Source organism: Yamadazyma tenuis, chromosome 4 (genome assembly GCF_029203305.1).
Source record: "Yamadazyma tenuis chromosome 4, complete sequence".
NCBI classification, from domain to species: Eukaryota; Fungi; Ascomycota; class Pichiomycetes; order Serinales; family Debaryomycetaceae; genus Yamadazyma; species Yamadazyma tenuis.
Window position 1 is genome coordinate 699,619 of NC_089464.1, and position 15,672 is coordinate 715,290.

Sequence of the window (15,672 nt, forward strand, 5' to 3'; positions counted from 1 at the left end):
CGTCAACTAATATGACAATAGTTCAATCAAAGTATGAGAGTATGCCCAGAATTATTGGGATGGATACTGTGAATTAATGAATGTATGCCAATAATGAGGACTATTACAAATGGAGGGGGTTAACTTTTTTCCGTCGGTAAATAATATGATCAAGAAACTGTTAGGCCAGTAAAAATTTTTAGAAGTCAAGGCTTGTGCGCGTTTTTCTCACATTGTTTTCACATCAATAGTCAGAGGTTCGCGCATAATTCATGTATTGAGACAACTTTATTATATACCGGCAACAATTGCGCTCATGGAATAAAGACTCTGGAAACTCCGTATACGTCCCTTCTGCAACAGACGCATCCTTCCATTCCTTTGCTTGCCAAAGTTAACCTACAACTTTCACAAAGAGAGAAGCATCGGCAGGGCCACGTGATGATTTCTCTTTGGTTGGTTTGGCAAATAACGCATACCAAGTTGTTTTCTTCGTCGCTTGCTTGAATCGGAACATTACTACCATTAAGTACCTCTTGTAAGTAGCCTTGTCTCTTGCTGAGAAGAATTTCAATTAGTTTTGTGGTTTCATCTTTGAGTTCCTCGGTTCGACTGCTAACAGCTCGGTACTGAGCTCTAGTCATGATTCTATCTTGGTTCTTCATGTGATAGTGTAAAATTTGCATGCCATTAGTGTCACCTATAAGTTCCTGGAACAGCTCCGGTGATATGAATTCAACAACATCATCATCATTGATAATGATACTTTCCGCATCTGATTCACTCTCAATATCATCAACATCGGTGATATTGAAGTCTCGTGAATTATCCACTTCAGAAATATTCTTTTCCTTCAATAAGTTGACATATTGATAAGCGAGTTCATCATCTGTGATATTGTCTAGCTCTACCAACTTTTCGCTTTTCGCTTGAGGCTTGCTTCTGGGTCTGACGAATTTTCTCAAGAATGAAGGAAGCCTTTGTCTTCTCTGCTCAAATTGCTCATACACCTCTTCTCCTGTAGCATCATAAATTGGCTCAATTTCTGGTTTCTTTCTCCATCTGAACAATTTGTTGAATAATAAACCTTTGAAAAGTTCAAAGAGATTCATTAACATCATTTGCAGATAGATTATTCTTCTTTTTAAAACGGTTGCATCATCAAGGCCGTAGGGATCATACTCCTTCCCGGCACCTTGATCACCAGTTACCAAAGATTTACTGGGTTCAGTGATTAAGTTACTGTACCCTTTCTTTTCGTTTTTCAAATAGTCAACCAATCCCGACCCACTTAGGTTACGATTGCTTTTGAATCCATTCAAGCTGTTCTTGTACTTTTGCCAAATACTTCGGTCGAGCCAAGTTTCACCGTCAACGGTTGCTATACTCAATTCAGTGATATAACTGGACTTTCCAGCCAGAGTGACAGACAACATGCCAAGGTTCATAAGCATGGTGTAAAAGTCATCACTGAGCCTGAAAAGAGTATTTCCCTGGAAATCCGGATCATTTTCACTATTGGTAAAGAAGCTTGCATAATTTAAATCTTTGAGATTAAAGCCGATAGCTAAGACTGCCATCAGGAAAATTGAAAATGATAAAAATATTATAGACACCATTAAAAGCTGAGGAGAGAGTGAGCCAATGACTATGATTGGGAATTTTGACCAAGTACCGTAATAAACCAGTTGGGTGAAATAAGTCAACATCCCAATTCCTATGATACTCGATGGAATCAACCTATACTTATTTCTATTGATCAACCCACCAATCTGAATATTGAGATGATTTAACGTCAGGAAAAGGCACACAATCAACATCTCCTCGGTGGGTCTTCTCACAAGGTTGGGGTCACCCAAGAAAATCGCCTTGGTTTGACTCGATTCTTGAAATGCCAAAGAGTGCTCAAATAATGTTAATCCAGCTTCAGTGTAGGGCTTTTCACCATTTATAACCGAAGCAAACGTCTCCATATATGCCAGTAGGCAAAAACCCAAAAATACCGGCCAATAGACATCCGTGGACGGACCGATCATCACCTGGGTTTTGGGAGCTTTCAAGAACCTGTTATCTGTTTCCGTATCATATTCGAACCACCCGGTATACTTCAACAAACGGAAAAACAAAACATCTTCTCGGCCTCTCAACACTGCCATAACGTTCAATGCCACCAAAACGTTATATGCGTTGTAGAGCAACACGGCAATTGACCCCATTCGAAAGCAGAATTGACTCGCCAGCTTTAAAAATTCAGTTTTGCTCCCATTGGTCAAGAGATTCCGTCTCCGATAAGCCATCAGCTGCTGTATTCTGGACGTATTAGTTGATGCCACCACCAAAGTTCTGTTCAAAATCACCGATATTACCAAACATGCTATCCCGTACCATGAATAGCAGTAGGTGAGAAACGACATGATTCTATATGGTGACATGTCTGCAGACTCTCCCTGAGCCAAAATGGCACCTTTGAACTTGGTGAACAAGACCTCGAATATATTGGACAGTTCTACCGAACTCATAGCATCCGATGCAGAGAAGACATCCATTATATTAATGGACGGGTTGGTTATCACAAGTGTGGAGGGTGTGATTATGCGATCTTTGAAATCGCATAGTTGAGGACGAGCCGGTCGTGTCCCGCGCGCCTCGAAAGTGCGGTAGTCTGTTTCGGATGAGATGCCATTTGAGATATCACCTAAACACAGATACACAATTAATCACAACTATGAGTGGAAGGTTGCCACCGCCACCACCGCCACCACCAGGTTCCAAGAGATCTGCGAATGGCCATTCCATAGCTAATGGTGCAAAGGCCTCTTTACCAAAGGGTTCATCCAGTTCTCGTGCTCCACCACCACCACCACCCTCATCTTCAAGAAGACCTCCACCAATCCCAGCCTCTTCTTCAAGGCCCCCTCCACCACCTCCTGGGATTCGAGGGAACATGAAACCAGCACCTCCATCCGCTGCATCGTTGCCTCGGTTGAAGTCTAGGCACAGATCAATAGATGTGAGTGAAAAAGAGCTTCAAGAGAGGGCCAAGAAGTGGATACAGATACAAAAAAGGCGCTTTGAGCCACCAAAGCAAGACAGGAAAAGTGGAATTGTACGAGCCAATAAAGTGGAAATGCCTCCAGAGCACTTGAGAAAGATCATGATTGATCATGGAGATTTATCTACCAGGAGAGTGGCAGCAGATAAGAGAGCACATCTTGGTTCATTGAAATATATGCCTCATGCCATCCTCAGATTGTTGGAGAATATGCCTCAACCTTGGGAACAAGCTAAAGAAGTCCGAGTGTTGTATCATATGACAGGTGCCATCACTTTTGTTAATGAAGCTCCCAAGGTGATCGAACCTGTTTATAGGGCTCAATGGGCAGCTGCTTGGGAGTCGATGAGAAAGGAAAAAAGAGATAGAAAGCACTTCAAGAGAATGAAGTTTCCTCCTTTTGACGACGAAGAACCTCCTTTGGACTGGTTAGAAAACTTGGAGGATGCTGAAATCCCAGATCCTATAGATTTACAATTGAAAGATGAGGAAGTAACAGAATGGATATATGACGACAAGCCATTCTTGGATGATCCAAGTGTCGTGAATGGAGATTCTTACTCTGACTGGACGTTGAATTTGAAGAAAATGTCCAAGCTTTACCGGTTGTCAAAACCTTTGTTAGCCAATATCTCAGACCCTAATTACTATTACTTATTTGATAAGGAATCATTCATCACTGCCAAGAGTTTGAACTTGGCCATTCCAGGAGGCCCCAAGTTTGAACCATTATATCAGGAGACCAAAACCAATTCCAATAATGACGATTTCACCGAGTTCGACTCGATAGATAGAGTCATATTCAGACAGACTATGAGAACTGAGTATAGAGTTGCATTCCCTTATTTATACAATTCCTTTGTGAAGCTGGTACAACTCTCAAAGTATCACCACCCTATAAATTGTATTTCTAATGACAAAGAAGCAACCGAATCTGATATGGGGTTCTTCTTTAGCAAAAACTTTGAGCCAATTCCTACAGGATCAACCACAACTGAAGATGAGATGCACGAAGACGATTTAGAGCTTCCCAGCAGTATCCAACCATTTATGTCAAGAAACCCATTATCATCCCAAGGTGAAACAGAGGAGAAAGATTCGGATGACGAAGAGGAAAATGACTCGGATAACGAAGAAGAGGAAAATGATCAATTAACAGTGGAACCTGAGGGCACAGCTGATGCATTATTACTTTGGTTTTCCCCATTTCCTTTCAACAGGAACAATGGAAAAACAATAAAGGCCCATGATGTACCACTAATCAAGGACTTGTACCTTCTGAGGGCTTCCAACAAGTTGCCCTTAAAAACCAGAGTTTCACATCAAAAATTAATCAAAGATCATGTTTTAAACGAGCTTCGCAAACCTAACAAATCTAAGATAAGAAGCAGAAGGAAAATCAGCTTGCTAAAGTCTTTGAAATCAACAAAGTATTTCCAGGAGACTACAGTAGATTGGGTTGAAGCAGGTTTACAAGTATGCAAACAGGGCCATAATATGCTTAACCTCTTGATCCATAAAAGAGGACTCACATTTTTGCATCTTGATTATAACTTCAATTTGAAACCCACGAAGACCTTAACCACTAAAGAACGTAAGCGGTCCAGATTTGGTGGAGCTTTCCATTTGATAAGAGAAATTCTAAGAGCTGTTAAAATGCTTGTCGATGCTCATGTCCAGTTTCGCTTGGGAAACGTCGACTCGTATCAATTGGCTGATGGTATAAATTACATACTAAATCACTTGGGTCAATTGACTGGTATTTACCGGTACAAGTACAGAGTTATGCACCAAATAAGAGCGTGCAAGGACTTGAAACATGTTATTTACTCCAAATTCAACCAAAACATCGGAAAGGGACCTGGTTGCGGAGTTTGGCAACCAGCTTGGAAAATCTGGATCAACTTCATGAGAGGTACAATTCCCTTGTTAGAGAGATGGTTGGGAAACTTATTGGCCAGACAGTTTGAGGGAAGAAGAAGTAATGATGTTGCCAAAACGATCACCAAGCAAAGAATGGATTCTTATTACGATCTTGAGTTGAGAGCTCAAGTGATGCACGATATTTTGGATATGATTCCTGAAGGAATCAAGCTGAACAAATCTCGTGTTATTCTTCAACATCTCAGTGAAGCTTGGCGATGCTGGAAAGCCAATATTTCCTGGAAAGTTCCTGGACTACCCGAACCCATTGAAAAGATTATTGAAAGATATATTCAAGCAAAAGCTAACAACTGGGTGCAAGTGGCTCACTATAATAGAGATAGAATCAGAAGGGGGGCCACGGTAGAGAAAACAGTCGTGAAGAAGAATCTTGGAAGATTAACCAGATTATGGCTTAAGAATGAACAGCAAAGACAAATTGAGTTTGCCAAAGAAGGTCCTTTCATTAATCCTGATGAAGGAATTACAATCTTCCAAACAATGGTTCATTGGCTAGAAGGTAGACAATTCAGTCCCATTCTTTTCCCACCGTTATCATATAAGCACGATACGAAGCTTTTGGTCTTAGCTTTAGAAAACTTGAAAGAAAGCTACAGTGCTGGTGCCACCTTGAATTCTGCTCAGAGAGAGGAGTTGGCTCTCATTGAGCAGGCGTACGATAATCCTCATGAATGTCTTGGAAGAATCAAGAAGTTCTTATTGACTCAGAGAATCTTCAAGGAAGCGGGTCTTGAGATGATGGACTATTACACACATTTGGTTCCCACTTATGCGATAGACCCATTGGAAAAGATCACAGATGCTTATTTAGATCAATACTTGTGGTACGAAGCTGAAAAGAGACAACTTTTCCCTAACTGGGTAAAGCCAAGTGATGATGAAATTCCTCCACTTTTGGTTTATAAATGGTCCCAAGGTATCAACAATCTTGAAGATATTTGGAAAACAGAAAATGGTGAATCTAACGTTATGTTGGAAACTTCATTAAGCAAATTTTCTGAAAAAATCGACCTTACATTGCTCAATAGACTATTGAGATTGATAGTTGACCCAAACATTGCTGACTATATGACATCGAAAAACAATATCAACTTAACGTACAAGGATATGAATCATGTGAATCAATATGGATTAATTAGAGGATTGCAGTTTGGTTCATTCGTGTTCCAATTTTATGGTCTTGTGGTTGATCTTTTGATATTGGGACTCGACCGTGCTAACGAGATTGCGGGTCCACCAAATGCTCCTAATAACTTTCTTCAATTCAAGGATATTGAAACCGAGAAACTGAATCCTATAAGACTCTATTCTCGTTACTTCGATAAAATTCATATTCTATTCCGGTTTGAGGCTGACGAAGCTGACGAATTGATTGGAGATTACTTGACAGAAAATCCAGACCCGAACTTTGAGAATGTGGTTGGCTATAACAACCACAAATGTTGGCCTAAAGATTCCAGAATGAGGTTAATGAGACACGATGTTAACTTGGGACGGGCGGTTCATTGGGAGATATCCAATAGGATACCAAGTTCAGTCACCTCGATTGACTGGAACAATACTTTTGCTTCGGTATATTCGAGAGATAATGCTAATTTACTCTTTTCCATGTGTGGATTTGAGGTTCGGATATTGCCAAAATGTAGAGTTAAAAGCTCCATTTCTTCAAGAGAAGGTGTGTGGGATCTTGTGAACCAGGAAACCAAAGAAAGAACCGCCAAGGCATTTTTGCAAGTGAGCTCAGAAGAGATTGACAAATTCCAAAGTCGAATTCGCCAGATTGTAATGTCTTCAGGATCTTCTACTTTCACCAAAGCAGCTGCCAAGTGGAACACCGCATTGATTGCTCTTTTTGCATACTTTAGGGAAGCTATTATTTCGACAGAGCCATTGCTTGATGTTTTGGTTAAATGTGAGACAAAAATCCAGAACAGAGTGAAGTTGGGATTGAATTCTAAAATGCCCTCTCGTTTCCCCCCAGCAGTATTCTACACACCAAAAGAATTAGGAGGTTTGGGGATGATCAGTGCATCTCATATTTTGATTCCAGCATCTGATTTGAGGTGGTCACAACAAACTGACACGGGTATAACTCACTTTAGAGCTGGTCTTACCCACGAAGAAGAAAAAATCATTCCCACCATATTCAGGTATATCACCTCTTGGGAAAATGAGTTCACAGACTCCCAAAGAGTTTGGGCAGAATATGCTATAAAGAGACAGGAAGCCATGGAGCAACACAGGCGGTTGACGTTCGAAGATATGGAAACTAGCTGGGACCGAGGAATCCCAAGAATCAGTACTTTGTTCCAAAAGGATAGACACACTTTGGCTTATGATAAAGGCCATAGAGCCAGAAGAGAATTCAGGCAGTATAGCTTAGCCAGGTTTTCTCCATTTTGGTGGACATCAAATCACCATGATGGTAGGCTATGGAATCTTTCTGCTTATAGAACTGATGTCATCCAAGCTTTGGGTGGAATCGAAACAATTTTGGAACATACATTATTCAGAGGAACTGGGTTTGATTCCTGGGAAGGATTATTCTGGGAAAAGGGTTCTGGTTTTGAAGACACCTTAAAATTCAAGAAGTTGACTAATGCCCAAAGAACGGGGTTGAGTCAAATTCCAAATAGGAGATTCACTTTATGGTGGTCCCCAACAATTAACAGAGCCAACGTTTATGTTGGGTTTTTGGTTCAATTGGATTTGACAGGAATTTTCTTACATGGTAAAATTCCCACGTTAAAGATTTCGTTGATTCAAATCTTCAGAGCACATTTGTGGCAGAAGATTCATGAAAGCATTGTCCAAGACATATGTCAAGTATTCGATAAGGAACTCGAAGCATTACAGATCGATACAGTTGAAAAACAGGCTATTCATCCACGTAAGTCTTACAGAATGAACTCATCTACTGCAGATATCGTTCTTGAAGGTACATACAAATGGAATGTTTCCAAGCCTTCGTTATTATTCGATAAAGATGATTCTATGGATGCAACAACAACAAACAAATATTGGATTGATGTTCAATTGAGGTACGGTGACTATGATTCTCATGATATTTCGAGATATACCAGATCAAAGTTTTTGGACTATACTACTGACAGTACCAGTTCGTATCCAACTCCTACTGGAGCCATGGTTGGAATTGATTTGTCTTACAATATGTATGATGTTTACGGCAACTGGTTCAATGGAATGAAACCTTTGATGCAAACAGCCATGAAGGAAATCATGAAATCTAATCCAGCTTTGTATGTTTTGAGAGAAAGAATCCGGAAGGGGTTACAGTTGTATCAGAACCAACACCGTGAAGCATTTTTGAATTCCACCAACTATGCTGATTTATTCAACAACGATAACCAATTGTTTATTGATGATACCAACGTTTACAGAGTTACTGTTCACAGAACATTCGAAGGTAACTTGGCCACCAAGCCCATTAATGGAGCTGTATTCATGTTGAATCCAAAGACCGGTCAATTATTCTTGAAGATCATACACACCTCGGTTTGGGCTGGTCAAAGGAGATTATCACAATTGGCAAAGTGGAAGACGGCAGAAGAAGTGGCAGCCTTGGTTCGTTCTTTGCCTAAGGAAGAACAACCTAAAAATTTGATCTTGACTCGGAAAGGTATAATGGATCCCTTGGAAGTTCATATGTTGGACTTTCCAAACATTTCTATTAGACAATCTGAGCTTAAGTTGCCCTTTGCCCATGCTTTGAAGAATGACAAATTGGGAGATATTGTATTAAAAGCAAGCGAACCTCAAATGATTTTGTTCAACTTATATGACGATTGGTTGGAGAGAGTTTCTTCATACACCGCTTTTTCAAGAGTTATTTTGATATTAAGAGCCTTGGGAATAAGTCAAGAGAGAACAAACTTGATTTTGAGACCCGATGCCTCAATAATTACAGAGGAACATCATATTTGGCCATCTTTCACAGATGAACAGTGGATTGATGTAGAGACACAATTAAGAGATCTTATTCTCAATGATTATGCAAACAAATACAACATCAATATTCAATCGTTGACCAAGTCTGAGATCCGTGATTTGATTTTGGGGCAAGACATCAATGCTCCTTCAGCTCAAAGACAACAGATGGCAGACATCGAAGAGAACAAAAAACCTGAAGAAGGGTCCAATGCCAATCAACAATTAACTGCTTTGAAGACAACCACTCAAAATGCCCAAGGGGAAGAAATTGTCACTATTACAACAACCAACTACGAACAACTGTCTTTCATTTCCAGAAACGAATGGAGAAGTAGAGCTATTGAGTCAAATAGCTTGCACTTGAGGACAAAGAATATCTTTGTTTCAAGTGACGAAATAATGGATGATGATAGTACTGTGTATGTGATGCCAAAGAATCTCTTGAGGAAGTTTGTACAGATTTCTGACTCAAGAAGTCAGATCGGTGGTTTTATCTATGGTAAGTCGCCAGATCCCAACTCACCAGTCATAGAAATTCAAAAAATTGTTATGGTCCCTCAATTAGGTAACACCCATTCAATTCAATTCCCAAACGAATCTCCAAGTATCAATGACATAGAATTGCTTGGTTGGATTCATACCCAGTCTACAGATTATAAAGCACTCACACCCGTGGATATCAATACTATCTCCAAATTTGAACGAAACTATCCTTTCTGGAGTAAAGATAAAGTGACTTTAACTGTTGCATTTACTCCTGGGTCTGTGACTTTGTCTTCTTACACATTGAATGAGGAAGGTTATGAGTGGGGCAAGTCAAACAAAGACTTGTTATCCATGTCACCACCAGGATACTCCTCTGCATTTAGTGTTAAGAATCAACTAGTTCTTTCTGACCGAATTGTGGGCTCTTTTATGGTTCCAGATGATAACATTTGGAATTTTGCATTTTTAGGACAACTTTGGAGTGCAAAGAATGAATTTGACTTGAAAGTAGACATTCCATTGCCTTACTACCATGAATTCCATCGACCAATTCATTTCAGTCAATTCAATGAAATTGAAGCTAACCCATTAGAGGCTGATCAAGAAGATAACTTCGAGTGAGCAGGTGTATATTATGTATATATTTTGAATTTTTCATAAGTCATAGTACAAACTAATTTACCAATGTCTGACAGAAATCAAGTGATCCTCAATTTGTATAAGAAGTCTTCTGAAATCGTTCCTGGGGATATTCTCTTTCAAAAGAATCAATTCGAGAGAGTTTTTTCCGTTCATATACTTCAATAAACTGAAAAATATGACAGTCAATTCGGGAGAAAGCTTACATTCTTCTGTGACAACTTTGTTTATCCACCTTCTCTCCAATGCATTTGCTCTAGCCGGGTCAAGAATAATTGTATCTTCATCATCTTCTAAGACAATTTCTGGTCCCTGATTGATATTCTTAATCCCCATTACGATATCATCGATATCTTTTTCATACGAGCTGGGGTTAGAAACATTACTTAAAGAAGGTTTCTCCACTACTTTGGAGGTGTTATCGGTGCCTTGAACTGCCTTTTTTCTTTCAGACGTTTTGAAATTCATATTTAATGCTTCATTTTCCATGTCTTCTTCGACCTTAATTTTCACCTTCTTCGACACTTTCAACCATATAAATGTATTTAGTTTGGTGACATACCCAAACCGTATAAGCCATGCTAATGCATCGAGGTAGATTTCCCTATGGTCTTTGGAAGGAATAATTGTAGCAAACTGTCTGGGCTTTTTAGTTGGTGATGACAATAGCTTGAGAAATTGGGGTAAAGAAGGCATTGTTGAAAACGCTTTTTTGAACTCTGCAATATCTTCATACATGTTAGTCGTAATAGGTGCCATAGGGGAAACAATATACAGTGATCTAGTATTCAATGGTGGAATTGCTCTTGCTCTCCTCCAATAAATTAAGTGGAATGCAAAGGATTTAATTTGGGATATGTCAAGCGACATCAAACTAGAGTCAGCCTTCAATTTATGGCTGAGTCTCAACAACGTTTCTGTTGGCTTGATCATTCTGATGAAACTAGCCAAGGTTGAATCTGATTCAGCCTTTATATCGGTGATAATTCTTTCGGGGTCGTCTAATAGAAGTAAAGAGAGATAAATGATGTCATCAGCAGAAGAGTCAGCATCTTCATCATTCAACTCATCAATATCTCCATCATTTTGGTCCACTAAGTTACCTCCCATCATCATGGACATTGAATTTGTGATACCATACCTAGCGGTTTCACCAACATTGATCAAGCCTGTTTTTCCTATCATATTAACGGTTGAGGATAAATGGGAGCCTGGTAAGTACGGAACGGTGGAATCGGGTATGGAGTAGAACTCCGTTTTAACAGGAATCTGGAAAGACCTCAACTTACTATTGATGGACAAATTTGCAATCTGAGAGCTGCTAATAGCATTATAACAGTCTGAGATTAGTTTGCATAACGAAGATTTATCATTCAAAAAGCTGGTCAAGTCATGGAAGATATTTTGATTCTTAAAGTCTTCTTTGAGCTTGGAAATCAATCTGACTTGTGACCACACATAGTCATGTTTCAGTTGTTCATGTCTCAATACTAATGATAGCCTCGAAACAACATAATGGTACATTTCATCAATTCTATAGTTGCTTTCAATCACTGGGGGCTTGGCAATGAAGACCAAGTGGAACAGTGTCATTGAGGTTGTCGTTCTGGGGGAATCCACAGAATCGTCCAAGTTAGTGCTATCAGTGTTACTGGCTATTTTTGTCTTCTTTCTCCAAGTACCATTATCGTAGCAGTGAACAGGTAATCCAGAGAAAATGTAGTCATCGATGTTGATTTCAAACCGAGAGTTACACATCTCCTTCGGTGGACATAGCATCTCTATAAGATAGTCCTGTTCAATACCAAATATAGTGGTAGATTCCGGTCGACCAATGCTAACTTTGGAGTTATTACTCTGAGAATCTGATATTCCAGATACAGTTTTCTTCAAGAAGTTGGACGTATCCACAGACACGGAGTCTTCTGATTTTCTTGCCCTGTGTCCATATCTACCATTACTACCACCCAAATTCTTTATGCCTAGTCCTATATTTTCTTGAAAAGTTCTGGGGGGTTTGGGAGAAGCCTTGTCGCTTTTGATATTTCTGTGTTTATCTTGATCATCTAGAAACAGTAGGATATCTTTTTTGGTACCAGAATAGAAATTATAGTGTCTGGTGTCCCATTCATCTTCAGAAGACTCTGTGTCCGAATCTGAATCGTCAGCCCTATACTCGTCATTTTCCAACTCTTCATCTTGTGGCTTAACCGCCAAATTGTTCGGATACTTGAAGACTAATTGAGGTCCATTATGTGTTGAGATTACAAGTATAAGCCCGAGTAGAGACGGGTTCGGTAAATTAAAACTCATTAGTGCTTTATTGACAGAGAAAAAAATCGTTCCGCGATAAGAATTATTTATTTGAAACTATCCCAAGCTACATCTTGTGCTTAATGTCCTTCTGGGCCAATTGCACGAACCGTGATTGAGGAACCCCTTCAACCCATTTGTAGAGACCCATTACCACTTCTTTGGAGTTGGCAGCATGAATAGCTGGCTCACGGTTTACCTTCAATAGTTCTTTGTTCAAGAAAATCGATGCCTCATGCAAGTTTTCAAACTGAGCTACAACATCTTTGTAAATCTGGGCATTGAATTCCTCGGTGGAAGCAAACTTGTAGTCATTGTAAGCCTTATTAACAAAACCAAGACGGGTCAACTCGGGCCCTTGAATTGGGCGAGCAAACAACAATGCTTCAGAAGCTTTACTCCATCCCAATCTCATGAATAAAGTGGCAGAAGTAGCCCCTTCACAAACCAATCCCAAATTAGAAAATGGGCATAAAATATAGAACTGGGTGTCATCCTTAACGTAAATCAAGTCACACAATGCCACCAAGGCAGCTGACAATCCAATGACAGGTCCATTGACAGCTGCAACTAATACCTTCTTATGATTGTGGAACACATTCGTGATATAAGTATTTCTAGCCACAAACTTATTCAACCAATAATCATGGCTAAACAAGTCTTCAGTCTTCGCCTGTGAAATTCCTTTATCGCTGAAGTTGGCTCCGGCACTAAAAAATCTACCTGTCGACTGAATTATGGTAACAACAGTGCCTTCTTCGTTATCAGCATCTTCAACTGCACGTGCTAATTTCATGTATTGTTCTCCATTCAAAGAGTTTAACTTATCGGGGATGTTTAAGGTGATGACGACGGTTCTGTCTCTGACTTCGTAGATGATATCTTCAGCCATGGTTATAGATTTGGAATTTTTGGGAAGGTGCGATTAATTGACTTATATACTTGAAGTTTGCGGGGTGTCCAACCGAGGGAAGACTATGAAAAGTCGCATTGGCTGCAAATCAGCTGGGGGTTTTTATAACAGAATACTTATAACTCCACTCAGGTTGAGACAGTCATACACAAAGTGTTTGATCCATTCGAGTCCATTCACTAGATTGCACAAGGAAAGTCCCTAAAACAAATTGGAGGGATATGCTTTACTTTGTCAATGTCATTTCACCACATGCCTCTCTTGCTAATCGCATGGTTAATAAACTCCGAAGAAAACACATTCAGAGTGAGGTATATTTATGTCAAGAATGTTAGATATAATGGAGGGAACAAATCCTCATCTTCTTAAATCCGGTTTTACAAACTGTTGGTGAACTTGATTTTCAGGTGCAAAGTAAGTCCCAAATTTTGATTTGTAATCTCATATTCGTAAATATGTTAGTTGGTCGAGTCTGAGACAGCCAAATTAATATACGACCATATTGAAGCGGTACAATCTCAGATATAACACCCAAACAACATAACCAGGTGTTAACTCACCCTTAGGGTGTAATCCAACTTTCCCTGGCCCATTCGGTTGGTTGGTACACTATTTGGTTTCGCACTCCCCATACTTTTATCCCGACTAAAGATACAAACACTACAGTGACAACTTTGAACACGACTGCGGTTTCATCAATACATCTAGAGACTCGGTGAAATATCTTTGTTATGCAATTCATACAACCACTGAGTATTTCTCCAGTGCACTATGACACCTCCAGAGCGAGCGTTGACTTTCTTTCTAGTCCTGATAATGCCAGTTATAAAGACAACTTGTTTAACTTTAACGTGCCCATCTTCCAGATTGAATCCGTTCATTACATTTTGCTCAAGGATTTGGCAGAAACTTGGAATTATCCTTCTGCTTACCAATTGATGGGAAAGCTATTGAAGAATACCAGCATGAATAAGCAAGATTTTTTGAAAACGAATAAACAACTCAACGAGTCTCTTGTTGAAGGGAGCCTTATTAAGGATGTTAAGATCAGTTATTTCTATGTTAAATTGGACTCAATTTATCAGCTTGTTGGAAACAAGGATGTATTTTTCACGGACGAAGAGGAGGATGACATAGTATCAGAGTCTAAGTCTTTCGGCGACTTTAACGAAGACAAAATTACCGTGAGCCAAGTATTTCCTTCTTATGGGTTTGTTAATTCTTCAATAGACTTAAGGCATTCCACTTTCAACTGCTTGACTAATTTGTCCAAATACAATTATTACAAGTCAGTGGAGAACTTCAGATTCTTACCACATTCAAAGCTACTACCCCTGGAATTGGAAAACTTGTACAACGTGAACGACTACTCCAAATTAGAACTCAATAAACCGGATGTAATTGTCAATAACATCAAACGGAGAAAACCTTTAGGAAAACCCAGAAAGAATGCCATCAATATTGACCCAAATTCTTTGGAGCTTAAGGATACTGTTATTCCTGGACAGGGTTTTATTCAAGAGTTCAATATCAACCATGTTTGTAAAGTTCCAAACTACTATATCACGAACAACCTGCAGGTTCTTACTTCTAATTCTTCCAGCAGTGCTTCGTTGTTGAATAACTTGAATGCGAGCTTTCTTAACCTCCCCAAGAAAAATGATTCCAAGTTAGCCAGAAATTTGTCTCAGTTGGCATTTAATAATGATTATGAAAACTTCAACTATACCAAGTACTTTTACACCAAGACATACAGAGGCCCAGGAAGTGGTAATTATAAAGATGCTTCGCTTGTCAATAGAATCAATAAAATTCCTGTACATCAGGACTTTTATAAAGTTTCAAGCAAAAGGCATTTGAAGGACTCCAATAAGAAAAGATATAAATTACATTTGAAAGGCTTAACCCATGAGAAGTTTAACAAGGCTTATGTTGACCACATTTTAAGAGGACAGAGAAAGCAGGTAGAAGATCATGAAAATATGGAAATGTTACATAATACATTGCAATTCAATCTATTGATTAATACTTACCGGGATATTTCATTCGATACTTGGAGTAACTACTTCAAATTCAAATTCATTGATTTTGAGCAGTTGGTGGAATCCAAACATGATAGTGAGGAGTCTATTAGACAGCCCTCTACTTATGGTGGAGTTGGTTCAAAGCATCTCCTAAAAAGATTCAGCTTACCACAAGATTACAACGAAATAATCAGAAGAATGCCACTTGAATTTCGTGAAGACATAAAAAACCCCTTATATTTCAACATGAAGACATCTGAGTCCAATAATTCCCAAATGTTGACCAATATTGATATCATTAAGTTACCGAATGCGAATATAATAGGTTGGGATAACTTAAAAAAGTATCTGGATAATCGGGATACCTAACT

At 39.2% G+C, this 15,672-nt stretch overlaps 5 protein-coding genes across 5 annotated transcripts; 2 read left to right on the top strand and 3 right to left on the bottom strand. All coding sequences in view use genetic code 12, as the record gives it.

The window, feature by feature from the left end:
• Positions 1–73: 73 nt before the first annotated feature.
• PSN45_003399 (uncharacterized protein) lies at positions 74–2,525 on the bottom strand (the record flags this gene model as incomplete). The annotated part of the gene is made up of 2 exons (XM_006684313.2): positions 74–100; positions 459–2,525. The coding sequence occupies 2 exons, from the start codon at positions 2,523–2,525 to the stop codon at positions 74–76; spliced, it is 2,094 nt and encodes a 697-aa protein (XP_006684376.2).
• A 398-nt stretch (positions 2,526–2,923) lies between these two features.
• Positions 2,924–10,033, top strand: PRP8 (pre-mRNA-splicing factor 8; the record flags this gene model as incomplete). Its single annotated transcript, XM_066158076.1, has 1 exon — positions 2,924–10,033. One exon carries the CDS (start codon positions 2,924–2,926, stop codon positions 10,031–10,033), a length of 7,110 nt encoding a protein of 2,369 aa, XP_066014173.1.
• Positions 10,034–10,090: 57 nt separating this feature from the next.
• NPR3 (Nitrogen permease regulator 3) lies at positions 10,091–12,364 on the bottom strand (the record flags this gene model as incomplete). Its single annotated transcript, XM_066158077.1, has 1 exon — positions 10,091–12,364. The coding sequence occupies one exon, from the start codon at positions 12,362–12,364 to the stop codon at positions 10,091–10,093; it is 2,274 nt and encodes a 757-aa protein (XP_066014174.1).
• Positions 12,365–12,431: 67 nt separating this feature from the next.
• ECI1 (dodecenoyl-CoA isomerase) lies at positions 12,432–13,256 on the bottom strand (the record flags this gene model as incomplete). Its single annotated transcript, XM_006684310.2, has 1 exon — positions 12,432–13,256. One exon carries the CDS (start codon positions 13,254–13,256, stop codon positions 12,432–12,434), a length of 825 nt encoding a protein of 274 aa, XP_006684373.1.
• A 752-nt stretch (positions 13,257–14,008) lies between these two features.
• On the top strand, positions 14,009–15,670 carry PSN45_003403 (uncharacterized protein; the record flags this gene model as incomplete). Its single annotated transcript, XM_006684309.1, has 1 exon — positions 14,009–15,670. The coding sequence occupies one exon, from the start codon at positions 14,009–14,011 to the stop codon at positions 15,668–15,670; it is 1,662 nt and encodes a 553-aa protein (XP_006684372.1).
• Positions 15,671–15,672: the final 2 nt, after the last annotated feature.